This window comes from Gobio gobio, assembly GCF_949357685.1.
Source record: "Gobio gobio genome assembly, chromosome: 17".
NCBI lineage: Eukaryota > Metazoa > Chordata > Actinopteri > Cypriniformes > Gobionidae > Gobio > Gobio gobio.
In genome coordinates this window covers 3879656-3900070 of record NC_137110.1, presented here as the reverse complement: position 1 = coordinate 3900070, position 20415 = coordinate 3879656, and the positions used below count along the sequence as shown (strand labels likewise).

At 37.7% G+C, this 20415-nt stretch overlaps 1 protein-coding gene across 3 annotated transcripts in view; it reads right to left on the bottom strand.

The window, feature by feature from the left end:
- cacna2d2a (calcium channel, voltage-dependent, alpha 2/delta subunit 2a) overlaps positions 1–20415 on the bottom strand; it is a 399611-nt gene that overhangs the window by 35070 nt on the left and 344126 nt on the right. For all 3 annotated transcript variants that reach the window (XM_079841618.1, XM_079841619.1, XM_079841620.1), the window contains 9 exons: positions 20125–20174; positions 12879–12968; positions 9753–9818; positions 6617–6691; positions 6371–6445; positions 6174–6245; positions 5673–5744; positions 5527–5588; positions 3092–3168 (listed from right to left, as the gene is read on the bottom strand). In XM_079841618.1, the coding sequence (XP_079697744.1) occupies positions 3092–3168; positions 5527–5588; positions 5673–5744; positions 6174–6245; positions 6371–6445; positions 6617–6691; positions 9753–9818; positions 12879–12968; positions 20125–20174 (639 nt within the window). The remainder of the gene's footprint in view (positions 1–3091; positions 3169–5526; positions 5589–5672; positions 5745–6173; positions 6246–6370; positions 6446–6616; positions 6692–9752; positions 9819–12878; positions 12969–20124; positions 20175–20415) is intronic.

The following is a 20415-nucleotide window of genomic DNA, read 5'->3' as shown; positions in this document are numbered from 1 at the left end:
GACTGTTTGAATAAAAATATTGTTTTTCTCAAAAGAAGGAAAATCAAGTCAGTCAAAACAGTAATGAACAACTGAGAACAGGAAACCAAAATGAATGACACGTCGCAAAAGAATATATGCAACAGGTGAGAACGGAGACGAGGAGAGGACATCTGAGAGGACACCAGACCAGAATCAGAGCCAATGAACCTTCACCAGACGAATAACAACATGACAAACACCACAAAAACAAAGTCACAAAATAAGAATCACACAAGAGCTGCGAAGAGAGGAGCGCTTCGGGGTAGAAAGAAAGAAAGAGTACAAACAACTAATCAAATAAATGAAGGACTGAAACAAAGGGCCAAAGAACAAATGTCAAACGAACAAAACTTAAGGTCGAAGAAACAAAACAGAACAAAAATGAAATATCTGACAAAAGCATGAAACAACAAAATGTACCAAAAACAATTAAATTAAATGAAAAAAAACAAAACAAAACACTGAACTAAAGATTAAACAAAAAGAGATGAAAGTATGAATAAAAGAATTAAAGAACTAAAAGATCAACTGAGCAAACAAACATGAAAGAATGAATAAAAAGGAGAAAGGGTCTGAAGTAACAAAAGAGTAACACATTTAATTTAATTAAAGAACTAAAGAAAGAAAGAATACAAACAACTAATCAAATAAATGAAAGAATGAAACAAAGGCCCAAAGAACAAATGTCAAACGAACAAAACTAAAGGTCGAAGAAACAAAACAGAACAAAAACGAAATATCTGACAAAAGCATGAAATAACTAAAGTCCTAATGACTGAAAACAAACAAAACGTACCAAAAACAATGAAATGAAAAATGAACAAAAACAAATAAAGAACAAAACACAATAAAAAAAGATGAACTAAAGATTCAACAAAAAGAGATGAAAGCATGAATAAAAGAGTAACACATTTAATTTAATTAAAGAACTAAAGAAAGAAAGTGAGCGAAAGAATCAATACAATGAAAAATTTGCAAAAGATAAAACAAACGAATGAATGAGAATAAAAGAATGGACAAACAAAACAACAAATGAAAGAATGAACAGATGAAACAAATAAATACAAGAATGAACAACCAAAACAACAAATGAAAGAATGAAAAAAGATGAAACAAATAAAAGAATGAACAAACAAAACAAATAAAAAATGAACAAAAGATTAAACAAACAAATGAGAATAAAAGAATGAACAAACAAAACAACAAATAAAGAATGAACAAATAAAACAACAAATGAAAGAATGAACAAAAGATGAAAAACAAATGAGAACAAAAGAATGAACAAACAAAACAACAAATGAAATAATGAACAAAAGATGAAACATACAAATGAGAATAAAAGAATGAACAAACAAAACAAATGAAAGAATCAACAAAAGATGAAACAAACGAATGAGAATAAAAGAATGAACAAACTAAACAACAAATGAAAGAATGAACAAAAGATGAAAAACGCATGAGAACAAAAGAATGAACAAACAAAACAAATTAAATAATGAACAAAAGATGAAACATACAAATGAGAACAAAAGAATGAACAAACAAAACAAATGAAACATACAAATGAGAATAAAAGAATGAACAAAAAAACAAATGAAAGAATCAACAAAAGATGAAACCAACAAATGAGAATAAAAGAATGAACAAACAAAACAACAAATGAAAGAATGAACAAACAAAACAACAAATGAAAGAACAAAAGATGAAACAAACAAATGAGAATAAAAGAATTAACACACAAATGAAAGAATGAACAAAAGATGAAAAATAAATGAGAATAAAAGAATGAACAAACAAACAAAACAAATGAAAGAATGAACAAAAGATAAAAACAAACAAACAAATGAAAGAAGGAACAAAAGATGAAACAAACGAATGAGAAAAAAATAATGAACTAAAGATCAAATGAAAGAATGAACAGATGAAAAACAAATGAGAACAAAAGAATGAACTAAAACAAAACAAATGAAAGAATGAACAGATGAAAAACGAATGAGAATAAAAGAATGAACTAAAGATCAAATGAAAGAATGAACAGATGAAAAACAAATGAGAACAAAAGAATGAACTAAAACAAAACAAATGAAAGAATGAACAAAAGATGAAAACCAAACAAACAAATGAAAGAATGAACAAACAAAACAACAAATGAAAGAATGAACAACAGATAAAAACCAAACAAACAAACAAATGAAAGAATGAACAAACAAAACAACAAATGAAAGAATGAACAAAAGATGAAAAACAAACAAACAAATGAAAGAATGTACAGATGAAACAAACGAATGATTGAGAATAAAATAACGAACTAAAGATCAAATGAAAGAATGAACAGATGAAAAACAAATGAGAATAAAAGAATGAACTAAAGATCAAATGAAAGGACTAAATCATAAAAAAGATCATAAAATAAAGAACAAACGAAAGCAGACGAAACAGTGAAAGGAACCCCAAGCGTCCCGTCTCCAGTGCGGGACAATGGCCCATCAGGGTGCATTGTGGGACAGTTTTTTCTTATTTATTGACTGATTCAAAGCTGCCGGCACACAAAAGAGCGAGTGAACATCAGAGCAAATCATAAACGACTGAACACATGAAGCACACGGTGGAAAGCAAACGCATGCCTCTTCTCACATCTCCACAAACACACACACACACACACACACACAAAACCTGTCCAGACAAAAGATGCTTCACACTCGTCACGTGAGAGAGAAGACGAGAGCATTTTTTCATGTTTTGGCAAAAGGAAAAATAATAGCACATGGTCACCATTATTTTCAACTCAGTAAACACAGTAAAACCACAGCTTCACCTCTCTGGTTTTTACTGAGGGTTTTTTCTTTTCATCCGTGCAGGGAAAGAAAAATCACCTCAGCACAGAACAGCATGAGGACAGGAGGGAAGAGGGAAGAGGTGGGGTGGGGTTTCACCGGCCGGGATCTCGCGCCGCTGTGATGTCAGAGGAGGGCTCTCCGCTGATTGGACGAGAGAAGAGGGGGAGCAGGAAGTCTCTTTGGGAAGGAAGAAAGGTGAGCAGGCCCGGCGTGAGCCAGCCTGAGGTACTTACACTGGACCTGGAGGATCTGGTCGCTCAGGTTGGCCCTGATGTGGTTCTCACTGTAGGACGGCAGAACTAAACCAAGACTGAAAAGAAGGAAAGAGAAAAAGTTCAATAGCATTTACATATGACCACATGTCCCTCTGTCCATCCATCCATCCGTCCATCCATCTATATGTCCATCCATCCATCCGTCCATCCATCTATATGTCCATCCATCCATCAATCCATCTATATGTCCATCCATCCATCAATCCATCTATATGTCCATCCATCCATCAATCCATCTATATGTCCATCCATCCATCAATCCATCTATATGTCTGTCTGTCCGTCCATCCATCCATCCATCCATCCATCCATCCATCCATCCATCCATCCATCCATCCATCCATCCATCCATCCATCCATCCATCCATCCATCCATCCATCCATCCATCCATCCATCTATCTATCTATCTATCTATCTATCTATCTATCTATCTATCTATCTATCTATCTATCTATCTATCTATCTATCTATGTCCGTCCATCTATACATCCATCTGTCTGTCCCTCAATCTATATGTCCATCCATCCATCAATCCATCAATATGTCTGTCTGTCTGTCCATCCATCCATCCATCCATCCATCTATATATGTATGCATGTCACCTGTCCATCCATACATCCCTCTATATGTCTGTCTGTCCATCCACTCATCCATACATCCATCCATCCATCCATCCATCCATCTGTCCATCCATCTATCTACGTATATGTCATCTGTCTGTCCATCCACCCATCCATCCATCCATCCATCTATATGTCCATCTGTCCATCCATCCATCCATCCATCCATCTCATCTGTCCATCCTTCCATCTGTCCATCCATCTATCTACGTATATGTCATCTGTCTGTCCATCCACCCATCCATCCATCCATCTATATGTCCATCTGTCCATCCATCCATCCATCCCTCCATCTCATCTGTCCATCCTTCCATCTATATGTCATCTGTCCATCCATCTATATGTTATCTGTCCATCCTTCCATCTATATGTCATCTGTTCATCCATCTATATGTCCGCCCATCCATCCATCCATCCATCCATCCATCCATCCATCCATATGTCCGTCTGTCCATCCATCCATCTATACGTCATCTGTCCATCCATAGGTCATCCGTCCATCGACCCATCTATATGTCATCTGTCCATCCTTCCATCTATATGTCATCCGTCCATCCATCCGTCCGCCCATCCATCCATCAATCCATATGTCCGTCCATCCATCATCCATCCATATGTCCGTCCGTCCATTCCATCCATCCATATGTCATCCGTCCTTCCATCCATCCATATATCCTTCCGTCCATCCATCCATCTATATGTCATCCATCCATCCATCCATATGTCCGTCCGTCCATCCATCCATCTGCCCGTCCATCCATCCATCCATCCATCCATCCATCCGTCCATCCATCCATCCATCCATCAATCCATATGTCCGTCCGTCCATCCATCCATCATCCATCCATCCATCCATCCATCCGTCCATCCATCCATCCATCCATCAATCCATATGTCCGTCCATCCATCATCCATCCATATGTCCGTCCGTCCATTCCATCCATCCATATGTCATCCGTCCTTCCATCCATCCATCCATATATCCTTCCGCCCATCCATCCATCTATATGTCATCCATCCATCCATCCATATGTCCATCCGTCCATCCATATGCCCGTCCATCCATCCATCCATCCATCCATCCGTCCGTCCGTCTGTCCGTCCATCCAACCATCCATCCATATGTCTGTCCATCTATCCATCCATCCATCCATCCATATGCCCGTCCATCCATCCATCCATCCATCCATCCATCCATCCGTCCGTCCGTCTGTCCGTCCATCCAACCATCCATCCATATGTCTGTCCATCTATCCATCCATCCATCCATCCATATGCCCGTCCATCCATCCATCCATCCATCCATCCATCCATCCGTCCGTCCGTCTGTCCGTCCATCCAACCATCCATCCATATGTCTGTCCATCTATCCATCCATCCATCCATATGCCCGTCCATCCATCCATCCATCCATCCATATGTCTGTCCATCTAACCATCCATCCATCCATCCATCCATCCATCCGTCCATCCATCCATCCATCCATATGTCTGTCCATCTAACCATCCATCCATCCATCCGTCCATCCATAATTTTACATGATTTGTAATCGTGTAAAAATCCACTTTTAAACAATTTAAGTACCTAAAAATGAGTATAAATGCAAAGACCAACTCAGAGAATCATACTGCTCATTTTGGCAGGTTATGGATGCCACTTAAAATGCATGACTAATTTCAACAACTGCATTGAATGTTTCACAGTATAAATGTTTAAACTAGCCAAGAGGATATAGAGACATCCACAGAAACAGAGGCGAGTGTCATATTCACCTGTAATCTGTGCCACTCACTGGACTCCATATGTACATCCTCTGGGCCTCGTCGATGTAGCGCTGAAAACACACACACACACACAATCTTAACAACCAACCATAAGATTTTCATACCACGTTATATTAAGAGGTCATGTGACTCACCTCATCTACAGACTTTACTAGTGTCTTGACTCTCCTCTGTCCGGATTTGCCATCAATCATTTGACGACGGATCTAGGATACAAAGATTTGGTTATTTTATTTCATGCTTCTTAATAAGCTGGTCTTGCTCATTGTGGTGTTACTATTTTGTGCTCTAGGATCGCATTAAAGTGATTTAAAATCTGGGATTCGCTAAATTCATTGAGTTGTCCTGCTCGCCAACGCTGCATTATTTTCCCAGGATTCTTTGAGGAAGAAAAATGTCTTTACTGTCACTTTTGATCAATTTATTGCACCTCGCTGACCTCAAATGGTTGAGTAAGTGCCATCAAAAGTTTAATAAAAAGAAAAACTTTGATGTTTGGGAATTGGGAATTTTTCCAGAAACACATCCGACCGCTAAAATCGCACTTGGACATGTTGTCCGATGAGTAATTTTATGACATTTTAATGATGTGTTTGGCATATTTGCAGGGGAGAACTCGTCTCAGAGATGTTCACCTCCTCCTTGCTGCGGTCCGGAAGTTCAGCATCCAAGAAGTCCAATGTGACCGGCTCCCGGAAGTTAATGATCTAAACAAATCCATTAGGGGGGGAAATCTATTATGCTTATGGAGATAAACATGTCATTACAAACTGAAGGCAGGAAAGAAACAAGAGAATAACTATACACTTCTATAAACACAAATGATTTTCACCTTCGGCTGTAGGTTGGGGTGGAGCAGCACGTATCCATTGGGATCAATGGCAAACGTGTAACCATTGGCTCCGAGCTGTCAGAGACACAAATTAGTCAAGTCACGTTTATTTATATAGTGGTTTTTACAATGCCGATTGTTTCAAAGCGTAAATAATGCAACAGAATTTGATTCAGCTGTACAGACACTCTGGAGAAAACAGTGATATTAATGACCGATGATTGAAAGAAAAGTGACTTCCCTTACCTTATACCGCGGAGTGAGTTCTTTAATCTCACTGAGGGCGATGTCTACACCCATGACACCAAGAATCAACTGATTCTGCAATAAAGAAACCAGAAAAATGCAATAAAATGACCACAAGGGGGCAGAATTGATATATGATAAAACTACAGGTAAGGTCCGGTTGGATGGATTAATGCTTTGAGAGTGCATCGTTTGCACAACAAGCACATTTCTTCATTTTTATGCTACACATAATGTCGAGTTGTTGTATCATCGCTATCATGAACACTGTCTAAGAAGAAATATAGCTTTGGTAAGAAAGCATCTGCTAAGGACATCAATTAAAGGGGCAAATAATGTGAAGAAATGAATGTGCCTTCAAGAAAAATATGTGATGTGTAGAATTATAATGCACTCTCTATTTATTATATCTAATGGAAATTACTCATCAACCAATGCACGGCAAAAGATGCGTGCAAACGCTACAGATTCAGCTCAAGTGATTGCAACTTCATTCCACACTAATTCAAGGGACCTGTAAAACACAACTTAAATCAATGCATGGTTGCAAGTTAAAAATTCTAATGTATTGTTTTAATTAAACCTTTTAAGTGGCAAACATTATTTTGTTGACACAACAATGTTGATCATTGCATCAACTTAATATCGTCTGTAATTTCAACTCAAATTTCTACGTTAATTGGCTTTTTTTTTAAATTAGGTTGTAGTAACTTAATTAAATTGTCTTGATAACTTCGGAAATTAGACTAGATTTCTAGTTCCCAGCATGCTTTGCATAGGACAGCACTGTAAACCCTAACACTCAAAATAAGTAGAGCCAACTCAAATTAAACAAATGAGTTCAAACAAATGAGCTTTTATGAGTATTTAGAACTTTCTTCTTCTTTTGAGTTCTCGAAACTGACACACAAGTGTTTTGAGTTTTATGAACTTGTTTCTTTTAATTTAGACACTTAAATTTAACCGAAACTGGGCTGGAATTGCTATTTTCCAGCATGCTTTGCTATGACACTCGAAAGGGACAGTAAATGCTAAAATTAAGTGTTATATATGGTTTTTTTTGTGCCAGATTAACATTAAGTGTGAGATTTAGTAGCGTTTAATGTTTTATGCTAGTTTAGAAGAGTTTCTGTTATGTTGGGTTTTTGTAGGGTTTCCATCATGTGACGAGTGGAGCGTGAGCTTAGTTTGAGGACAGATACACTGTATGTTAAATGTATTATATTGTGTAACCAATTAGCAAGGTAGTATTTATTGAATTAGCTAGTTAAAGTTTGTCAAGTTTCCACTACAAAAATTGAGATTTCATGATATTTTAAAAGTAAAACTTATGAATTAGCTTACTCAAATATTTCGGGAACACTTTACAATAAGGTTGTATTAGTTAACATTAGTTCATGTATTAACTAACATGAACTAACCATGAACAACACCTCTGTTCAGCATTAGTTCATCTTTGTTAACGTTAGTTAATATAGATACAGCTGTTCATGGTTTGTTCATGTTAGTTCACAGTGCATTTACTAATGTTAACGAGTTTAATAATGCATAAATGTTGAAATTAACATTAACAAAGATAAATAAATTCTTTATAAGTGCAGTTCATTATTAGTTCATGTTAACTAATGTAGTTAGTAACCTTATTGTAAAGTGTTACCAGTATCTCAGAGTGAATGTAAACATTACATTGACTCTATAAGCAATGACTGCGCTAATGCCAGTGACAAGTAATATCTTACCTTTTCATTAAAAATACATGTTAAATAAGTTATGTTAGCATGTGCTTTGACAGCTGTTGATTTAAACTGAAATAGATCAGATGAATTGATTCCAGGGCTACAACTCTGGTAGTTTTCAGTAATTGTATAATCAAGTTAAGTAATTTTTTTTTGTTTATGCTCCTTCAGGATTCAAACAAGTTTCGGAAAGTTTTTTTTCGAGTATGGCCCTGTATGACATCATAAAGGGCGGAATTCCTTATATGGGCACTTCTCCTGGATGCACACACACACACACACACACACACACACAACCCAGAGCGAGAGCAAGAGCGCGTCCATCACTGAGCTTCGTTCAGTTATGGGAGCCGGCGGCGGCGGCGATGTCGTTGTGTTTTTAGACACAAGATCAACAATGTCACTAAAGAAGTGTGTGTGTGTGTGTGTGAGGGAAAGATCGCCTTGTACAGCTTCACAAATAACCCAGCGTAAAGGGAACAGTGGATGCAGTTTGTGTTTCCGGAGTTCTGCAAGTGTGTGTGTTTGTTCCCGGTCATGAGTGGAAACCGCAGATGGTGAGTGAAACTGATCAAATGTGTGTGTTTTGTTGGCAATCGGCGCGTAAATGCATATAATGTGAACAACACCAACATATAGAAAATAGAGAGTTATCCAGGGATAATGACGTGTGGTTGTGTGTGTGTGTGTGTGCGCTCGCGACTCTTTAGCTCCGCCCACTGCACGCCTCCACGGACTCGGCTGTTTTCAGAAAGAATCAGTCGGCCCATTCTCCTCTGACCTCTAGCATCAACAAGGCATTTTCTCCCACAGGACTGCCGCATACTGGATGTTTTTCCCTTTTCACACCATTCTTTGTAAACCCTAGAAATGGTTGTGCGTGAAAATCCCAGTAACTGAGCAGATTGTGAAATACTCAGACCGACCCGTCTGGCACCAACAACCATGCCACGCTCAAAACTGCTTAAATCTCCTTTCTTTCCCATTCTGACATTCAGTGTGGAGTTCAGGAGATTGTCTTGACCAGGACCACACCCCTAAATGCATTGAAGCAACTGCCATGTGATTGGTTGATTATATAATTGCATTAATGAGAAATTGAACCGGTGTTCCTAATAATCCTTTAGGTGAGTGTATAAAACACTCAATATGAACTTCAAAAGTCAAACGGCCTTGTGTGTCTTCAAAGTCAAGCCCTATTCAATATGCATTCAACACTGTGACACATGCCGCTCTCAAACAGTTTGTCAATGTCAGTTAGGAAACATGCTAAGAATTACAACAGGAACGTGATCATACTAATAATGCAAAAACGCCATAATGCAACATTTCTTTCATCCTGCGGGGCACACAAAAGAAATTACCAGCGGTTCATTTACAGGAAGCTGCTCGCGACTTACTTTCGAGTCCCCATCAACGGTGAGATTGAAGACGGGCATTGTGCCGGTAATGACGAGACCTAAACCCTGTAAACACAAAACAAACACAGCAACATAAAACGACTGTTGTTATCGCTGTGAACTTGGGGAAGGATCTCACAGCACACTGCACACATGAATAAAAGACTGCCGCATATAAAGCGCCGGCCAACTCCTAGTAAAATTATATGGTCAATGAGAAAACAAACTAGCTGTGGAGATTCAAATGAGTGCTTTCTGGGAAGAAAACAAAGAACGAACAATATCACAGCCAGTGGCCACCGCTAACAATGCAATCGGAAACGCTTTCTCCGTCTCAAATCAATGACTGACGGGATGTGTGCGTGTGTTTCTTACAGGGTTTGGTCCTTGCTAAACACAACCTTTCTTCAAGAGTTAAAGGTATTTCAGCAGAAATACAGACCCATGTGTGACCCTGGAGCACAAAACCAGTCCTGCGTCTCACGGGAATATATATGTGGCAATAGCCAACCATATATTATCAATTTTTCTTTTATGCCAAAAATCATCAGGATATTAAGATCGTGTTCCATTAAGATATTTAGTAAATGTCCTACCGTAAATATATTAAAAATTTATTATTAGTAGTGATATGCATTGCTACGGACTTCATTTGGACAACTTTAAAGGCGATTTTCTCAATATTTCGATTTTTTAGCACACTCAGATTGCAGATTTTCAATATTGTCCTGTCCTAACAAACCACACATCAATGGAAAGCGCATTTAGTCAGCTTTCGGATGATGTATACATCTCAATTTAATTTTTTTTACCTGGTTTTGTGGTCCAGGGTCACACTTTATCAAATGTAAGTCATTAAAGGATCAGTTCACCTTTAAATAAACTTTTGCAAGATGTCCATGTCTTTCTTTCTGCAGTCAAAAAGAAATTAAGGTTTTTGATTCAAATATTCCAGGATTTTTCTCCATATAATGGACTTCAATGGGCTCCAAACGGATTTCAGCACAGCTTCAAAGGGCTTTTTGTATCTTTTTACCTCTTATCAGACGAACGTGATCATCTCTGAGCTCCGCCATAACTTCCGCTAAGTGAGGTCAAAATACGATCGTGATCATAGATATATTGATCGTAGATGCCTCATTCTACTGATCCGTACAGGCGCTAATGAGGCATCTACGTATACATCTATGACCAGGCTCATATTTTGACCTCACTTAGCGGAAGTTATGGCGGAGCTCAGAGATGATCACGTTCGTCTGTTAAGAGGTAAAATAAAAGCATAAATACTGCTTGGTTTCTCACAGAAACTGATTGTTTCACTAGATAAGACCCTTATTCATCGTCTGGTATGGTTTGAAGCCCTTTGAAGCTCCACTGAAACTGTCATTTGGACCTTGAACCGTTTGGAGCCCATTGAAGTCCATTATATGGAGAAAAATCCTGGAAAATTTTCATCAAAAACCTTAATTTCTTTTTGACTGCAGAAACAAAGACATAGACATCTTGGATGACATGGGGATGAGTAAATTATCAGCAAAAGTTTATTTAAAAGTGAACTAATCCTTTAAGTTGACTAGTTTTACCAAACAAAATGAGCATTTTTAACATTCACTTAAAAAAAGTTAATGACTTGGCCATAATTCCTTTGAGAGAGGAAGTGAGTCATCTGACTGATTCAGTCCATTATTCTGACTGATGATGTGCATGTTCTGTTCAGAGTGAGTCACCGTCCGAATGATTCATTTAAAAGAATCACAATAACTGATTGATTTGTGAATTAGACGGGCCGTTGAGCAATAACAATATGCTTTTTAGCACTTTTTAATGTGTGACGATCCCTATGATAAGCTATTTTTTAATTTGATTATAATATTAATTTAATTGTTTGATTTAATTGCATTTTCTGTATAATAAACAAACTAGTGCTGTCAAATCGATTAATCACGATTAATCGCATCCAAAATAAACGTTTGTGTTTACATAATATGTGTGTATAATTATTATGTATATATAAATACACACACATGTATGTATAAATGTAAGATTTTTTTATATTTATATATAAAATACACCGAAACAAACCGATCAGGCAAAACATTATGACCTAATATATAATATTGTGTCGGTCCTCCTGACCCATCGAGGCATGGACTCCACTAGACCCCTGAAGCTGTGCTGTGGTATCTGGCACCAAGATGTTAGCAGCAGATCCTTTAAGTCCTGTAAGTTGTGAGGTGGGGCCTCCATGGATAGGACTTGTTTGTTCAGCTCATCCCACAGATGCTCGAATGGATTGAGATCTGGGGAATTTGGAGGCTAAGTCAACACCTCAAACTCGCTGTTGTGCTCCTCAAATCATTCCTGAAGCATTTGTGCTTTGTGGCGGCGCATTATCTGCTGAAAGAGCCACAGCCACCAGGGAATACCGTTTCCATGAAAGGCTGGACATGGTCTCAACAATGCTTAGGTAGGTGGGACGTGTCAAAGTAACATCCACATGGATGGAGGACCCAAGGTTTCCCAAAGGTGTCACAAAATGTAGTTTTAAGACTTTTTCAGGTGAGAAGGTAGTTGTTTAAAGCTCAAATCTGTGGTTTATTTATAAAGAGAGTGCAGTGAAGATAATGTAGGAGTTGCCTGGACCACATTTGTGTGGCTATTAATGCTTAATATATATTTTTAATGAAAATGAAAAGAGGCAGAGTGGTGTTTTATGACATATTTCTCCTGGAGCGCCTTGAACGTGTGTCTATTTCGCTTCAAACGTTCAATTTATACGCGCGTCCAATTCGCTGTGGATGGATTCAAAATGTTCAAGCGTCCAACTAGACGCGATTTTGACGCTCTATTCGCGTTTGGTGTGAAGGCAGCATAACACATCAACTTTTAAGGGCAAAATGTTCACTTGCTGCCTAATATATCCCACCCACTAACAGGTGATGAAGAGATAATCAGTGTATATTATATAAAAACAACATTTTATTTTGAATGCAATTAATCGCGATTAATCGCTTGACAAACACATAATTTGTGTGCTCTCAGAGTCTGTGTAGACCTATATGAATTGGCCAGATTTTAAACTATTAAATGAATTTTGATTTTGATGATGATGTTAATCTTCCATACCAGAGCATCCTGGTAAACGTTGGTCCACTGCACTTGTTTAGCCCTTTGGCCTGCCAGCACCATCGGCCGTCCCAGAACATCCAAGTACTCCTGATAATGAAAAAACACACAGACTTCAACACATATATACACTGTAAAAAAAGAAAAGTTGACATAACTTAAAATTGTAAGGCAACTTGCTGCACAGCTTTTTTGAGTTTACTCAAATTTTAAACAAAGTAGTTCACTTTACTCAATTAACTGAGTAAGGTCACATGTCTCCCAATTTAAGATCTTTTGTTCAGCTGACTAAGTTTTTTATTTTTTTATGTCACCATCATGGTGATGAGTTTTCTTTAGTTGGGCAGTTTGACGACTTTTTAATGTTTAGCAAGAAAAGATAATCAAATGCTGTCAGTTGCGCGATGATAAGAATATAACCATTGTGTAGTGGCTTAATTCACAGATTTTATGACTGAGTTTAATATGAGCAATATACTATTAGCTTTTTTTATTGTGATTCTAGAAAAGATCATATATGGTTTTAATCAAAATAGTTTACTAAGGTTTAAAACCAATTGTGCATTAAGCACTTTGACCTCGTATGAGATTTTCTCACACAGACATCAAGAATCAGCCTATAAATCTCAACAATGGTGACATGCTTCATACCGCAATGCATTCTGGGAGACATGGATGAGTTTTGCATGATGCACCCAAAATGCATTTATAACTTGTTGCAACTTGTATGCGTGTTAACTTGCATTTACAAATCGAATTTGCAATTAATACTAAGTTGGTCCAACAATTGTTGAACCAACTTGTTTTGACCAGTTCAGCCAACGTTTTTGCATTTAATTGTCCAGTTAAAGGGTTAGTTCACCCAAAAATGAAAATTCTGTCATTAATTACTTACCCTCATGTCGTTCGACACCCGTCAGACCTCCGTTCATCTTCGGAACAGAAATGAAGATATTTTAGTGTAAATCCGATCGCTCTGAAAGGCCTCCATTGGCTCAATGCACTTTACACTCTCAAGACCCTTAAAATGTACTAAAGACGTCGTTACAAAGTCCATCTCACTACAGTGGCTCTACAATAACTTTATGAATCGGCAACAATAGTTTTTGTGCACAAAAAAACCCTAAATAACGTCTAACATAGTGATGACGATTTCAAAACACGGCCTCATGAAGCTTCGAAGCGTTATGAATCAGTGAGTTGAATGATGATTCGGATCGCGTGTCAAACCGCCAAACTGCTGAAATTTGGCGATTCAAACTGCTGAATCGACTCACTGATTCATCACGCTTCGAAGCTTCATGATGATTTGTTTTGAAATCGTCATCACTATGTAAGACGTTATTTAGGGTTTTTTTGCACACAAAAACTATTGTCACCGATTCAAAAAGTTATTTTAGAACCACTGTAGTGAGATGGACTTTGTAACGACGTCTTTAGTACCTTTTATAGGTCTTGAGAGTGTAGAGTACCATTGAGCCAATGGAGGACTTTCAAAGCCATCAGATTTCAACTAAAATATCTTCATTTGTGTCTGAAGATGAACGGAGGTCTGACGGGTGTCGAACGACATGAGGGTAAGTCATTAATGACAGAATTTTCATTTTTGGGTGAACTAACCCTTTAACTAAAACATTATCATTAGTCAAAATGTTTGTGAGTTAGATTTTTTACAGTGTAACAAGAACCGTACTCCAGCACAATTTTACAACAAACATGCACAGAATCACCAATCAAAAGCATCTATTGTCCACAGGTTACAACTCTCAAAGGCAGGGAGTCCACACCTCCCTCCAGCCGTAAAGCAAACGACTCCGACTCGCCGCTCCATTACATAAAGCACGCTGTTAAAAGCGTCCGCCCGAGGGGCCAGTAAAGCCCGCTGCACAGAGCCACTTCCAGCCGTAACAAATCATCATAAAGCAGCTATTAAAGCATATTACAGCCGTTAGAAAGCACATTCTCGCTCTGGAGAGGTAGGGTGGTCTGCCACAGGATGACACTTGTTGGGACGCCGTGAGCGCACGTTTATATAAACGGCCTATAGGACTCTTTGGGAGGTGAATCATTTAAAGGCAAAAACACGGTTATATTTCACCCCAAAGTCAAAAGAAATTAAAAACCCTAAAACCCTAAAGGGGCGATAAAACATCTGAGAGGCTGTGGCGAGAACTCTCCGTTCTTAGTTTCATGTTGAAAGGGCGTTTGTTGTGAATATTTAGATCTTTTGATTCTTTGTTTAGCTCACGAGCAGCATTTAAACCTGTACTGGCAAATCTACTCACCTTCATTGATATTCTTTGAATGTCAAAATATTGACAGTAAGGGGGAGTAAAATCCAATCAAAGTCATGTGTCAGTAAATTTTTATGTGTTTTTTTTCATATAAATGTCTATGACTCCAAAACAAAATGCGATATTTTCACCAAAATTGATACGCACATGTATGGCTCACTCCGAGGACACACACAAAAAATGGTGGGATTGCGCTTTAATAGAACAAAACATGAAATTCCCATAGACTACAATGCATTTTTGCCTAAAATCATCTTAAAATGTCTTTAATTGCTCATTGTTGCAGCTGGTCTAACCCTCCCCGTCTCATTGGCTCATTTGCGCTTGGCCCCGGTATTGCGGCTTGCAGCTATATTTTTATTATTATTTTTCAAAATTCCTGATATTTCCATGTTTTTTCTCTTCGTGTGAACGTGAGAACGTTAAACAATTTTTCTTCTTCCCCTGTTAATTTTGACATTTCATGAGATTCAACCGAATATTTCACCACTGTTGGAAAACCCGGAGCCAAGTAAACATATTTAATACATGCAATCTTTCAACTTCAACATCTTTACACAGCTAATGGAGGTCTGGAAGCTCATGCGGGGAATATTTAGTCTGTGTGAAAGCCAGCGGCTTGTGTAAGTGTGGCCTTTTGATGAAAACTCAGCATTAGGCCACTTTTATTTCTTGCTGGAACATGGAAGTGCTGACAAGCGTAACCTATTCTATTATTAGCTCACTAAAACACCGTTTAACGTGCCATGGGGACGTGTTTCAGCAGAGACGATGACAGGCGGACCTTTTCACGCGGGAGAAAGGAGAAAGGTAAACAGCGGTGGGTCGGTAATGGTACAAGAGGATAAAGAGCAGTGACACAGCGGGACGCGACACAGATTAGCTTGTAGATTTCTGCTCTGTCCATAAACTCAACGCAGACGCTCTATTATGATGGAGCTGCATTCATATTCACATTATTCTCATTTACCCTTCAGCAATGAGACACCGGAGAACAAAGGTAAGGCTTTTTCACAATCACAGTACTTATGCAATCAGTCATTCAAATTAAGCACACAATATAATAATTCTATATACACTGACACTGATCACAAGAGACATTTATAATGTTTCAAAATATTTCTGTTCTTTTGAATTTGCTGTTTATTAAAGAATCCTGAAACAAAACGTATCACAGTTTCCACAAAATATTGTTTTCAACATTGATAATCATAAATGTCTATTGAGCAGCAAATCCTCATATGAGAATGATTTCTGAAGGATCATGTGACACTGAAGACTGGAGTAATGAGGCTGAATATTCAGCTTTGATCACAGAAAAAAATAATAATTTAAGTTATATTCAAATAGAAAACAGTGATAAAGTGGAATAGAGGAATTGAATATGGAAGGCCGTCCGCTGGAAGATAGATATTTTACTTTTTAACGTGTTAAATATGGATATTTTTCATACACAAACCCGTCGATTCGCTTCAGAAGGCCTTTATTAACCCCCCGGAGCCGTGTGGAGCAGTTATATGATGGATAGATGCACTTTTATGATGGATGGATGCACTTTTATGATGGATGGATGCACTTTTATGATGGATAGATGCACTTTTATGATGGATAAATGCACTTTTATGATGGATGGATGCACTTTTATGATGGATAAATGCACTTTTATGATGGATGGATGCACTTTTATGATGGATAGATGCACTTTTATGATGGATGGATGCACTTTTATGATGGATAGATGCACTTTTATGATGGATAAATGCACTTTTATGATGGATGGATGGATGCACTTTTATGATGGATAAATGCACTTTTATGATGGATAGATGCACTTTTATGATGGATGGATGCACTTTTATGATGGATAGATGCACTTTTATGATGGATAGATGAACTTTTATGATGGATAGATGCATTTTTATGATGGATAGATGCACTTTTATGATAGATAGATGCACTTTTATGATGGATAGATGAACTTTTATGATGGATGGATGCACTTTTATGATGGATAGATGAACTTTTATGATGGATAGATGCACTTTTATGATGGATAGATGCACTTTTATGATGGATAGATGCACTTTTATGATAGATAGATGCACTTTTATGATGGATAGATGCACTTTTTTGGTCTTCAAATTTTGGGATGCCTTTATAAAGCTTGGAAGAGCCAGGATATTTTTTAATATAACTCTGATTGTGTTCGTCTGAAAGAAGCATGTCATACACACCTAGGATGACTTGAGGACATGTAAATCATGGGCTAATGTTCATTTTTGCGTGAACCAACTCTTTAAGTAATCAAACGGCCAAAAATAAAGGTAAAACAATCGGACAATTTAAAAGATTTTTCCGGCACGGATGAGATTGGGCTGAGTAAAATATCAGGAAATGTTCACTTTGAAGTGAACTCATCCTTTAATAGTGAGAATTAAACCCTACTTTTTTTTGTACATTTGTTAGAAGAACCTTTTGCAAGGTGGATTTTTCATACATCCACCAGCATCCGCAAACATTTGCAGTGGACGTGTGGTTATTTTTGGCACCGGACGTCCACGGCTTTCTGCGGTAACGGTATGAGACAGGGGAGGAGGGAGCGGGGGGGCACAGGTGTGGCCATATATACAGTTATGCGCCCACACCTGTCTCACACAGGCTATTAGAATAAGTGGCAGTTCTCCGAATAAAATTACACTCAGCCTAATGGAACAGCTGATGGTCTATTCAGCCGCCTGTGGGGAGGTTAGACGCAGAAAGAGACAGGAATGAATAAAGCAAAGTTGGATTGGAAAAAGAGGGGAACAGATAGTAAAAGGTGATAGAGAGGAGATAAAGAAGAAAGGCTGAGAGAGTGAAGAGCTCACAGAATAATCACAGAGAAGATGTGGGGAAATTGGAGCGACTGCTTTCGGAGAAGAGCGATGTTATTGCGGCGGGTTTCGCCGGCCTCGGGAAAGATTGCTGGGGGATAATGAAAACTGCACGGAAGTGGATTACAGAAATCACAGTCCCATTTGAATCGTATTGATGCTAAATATAGAATGGCTTTATCTGTTCCTCCGTCTTTATGGTTCTGCTCTCTAGCGTGACATATATATCTCTAAACCGCGATAACATCATTGTGCTTCAAAGCTCATGAAGCTGAATGTGAACTGGATCCATGTACAGACGCTTTATTAAAACTGATTGGCTGCCACAGACACTTTTGAGGCTGATATGTGCACAACTGAGACTGCAGATCAGGTGAACCGGCAAATATAATATTTATGGTCATTGTTAATTTGAATGCATCATGTCTCTCGCGTTGCTGTTGTTTCATAAGAGCAACGAGCCACTCAAAGCCATGGCAGAGATCCAGTATGATGTCTTGAAAGTCACCAAAGCTGCATTTATTTGAACAAAAATACAGCAATGTTGTGGAATATTAATAATTAGGGGTGTAACGATTCATCTACTACATCGATGTATCGATTTATTTTCCTATGATCTAACTACATCGATCTGTGCTCGGCAAGATGGCCTTCCGGACGACATATATCGATCTAACATCGTTTTAAAGGGTAATCAATCGATTGTATCGATCATGGGAAATACCGCATTGGATTTAAGCACGTCAGACTTTATATGGATATTTTTTCTTAGCACTTTTAATGATAAAGCCGTTAAACGTTACTCGATTAAGTCTGCCTATCTGTGACATCATCGCAACGCACGCACCAGCAGCAGCGCTAAGAAAACAAAACAGCATGGCGGATGACAGAGAAGCCAACGTGCGAGAAATTATCAAGCCACCAGGAGAAAGAGCTAAGTTAGTAACGTTTTACCTGTACTTTCAACCCTTGCTAAATGTTACCTGTGAATTCCTGACACCAGTGTGCCAGCAGACCGAGTTTTAGTACAGCTGGCGACATAGTGAACGCACAGAGAAGTGTTCTGCTGTCAGATCATGTTGATATTTTTGAAAAAGAAATCTGTAGAGTCATTGAAGAGTAGTTGGTTACATTTTATCTTTGTTAAATATTGTTTGTTTATTAAACTGAGAGTAGTAGCAGGTTCAGCCAGTTTATTCAACCTGAAGAAATGTTGGTTGCACTTTATTTTTGATATTAATATTGTATTTGTATTATTTTAATGTTGTAAAACAACAGCAAAAGTAGCAGGTAAACCTACTATTAATTAAACCTGAAGAGTAGTTAGTTGCACTTTATTTTTTATACTAATATTGTAATATTTTTATGTTGGAAAACAAAAGCAGAAGTAGCAGGTTAACCTACTGTTGAAATGTTGGTTGCACTTACTGTGCTTTTATTGAAAATGTATTGAAAATTGAAAATGAGAGCAGAAAAGGTTAACTTCCTTTTAATTCAACCTAAACTGTTGGTTGCACTTAATAAAATTTGAATGCATTTGCCATTAATTGTTGTTTACTTGTTTGTTTATATCCATAATTAATTGATACCTGATTCCCTTACAAGAAACAACAGGAATCTAGGAAACTTCACCTGCATTGAGCAGTATCCAGATATTTATTTCAGTCACACAATTTTTGGCTAAAAAGTTACTGAATCGATTTCAAGTCACTGAATCGTTTCGGATCGTATCGTTCTAAATGAACCAATATCGTCCTTGAATCGTATCGACAACCTCAAATCGTGATACGAATCGAATCGTTGTTAAAACGAATCGTTACACCCCTATTAATAATGCATGTGATCAAAGCATCATTACTGTGTCACATGATCCTTCAGAAATCATTCTTTTCTGATTATGATCAATCTTGAAAATAGTTTTTGCTGCTTAATATTTTTCACATTATTTCAGGATTCTTTGATGAATAGAACTATTTTGTAACACTATAAATGTCTTTAATGCATCCTTGCTCAATAAACATATTTAATTATTTTATAAAACCCATATATATGAAATAATAAGCTGTAGAAATGACAAACCTGTGTGTTGATTCTTATGGCTCCAATGGAAGGGATCTCAAAGTAGTAACCTGTTCAGAAATAAACACACAGCAATAACAGGGTTGTTTAATGTTGACATATTTGCATTCAAACATAATGAGCTGACTAAACAGGCAACAGGGGTTTGAATGTGGGCTCCCGATATTAAACTGGCTTGTTTTGAAAAAGCCGCTTGATCCCAGAAATCACTGTGGCAAATTTAGTGCAATTATTTTAAAGCAACTGTTAATTATAAATGTGGTTTATGCAGTTCTTAAAGGAATTTAAAGA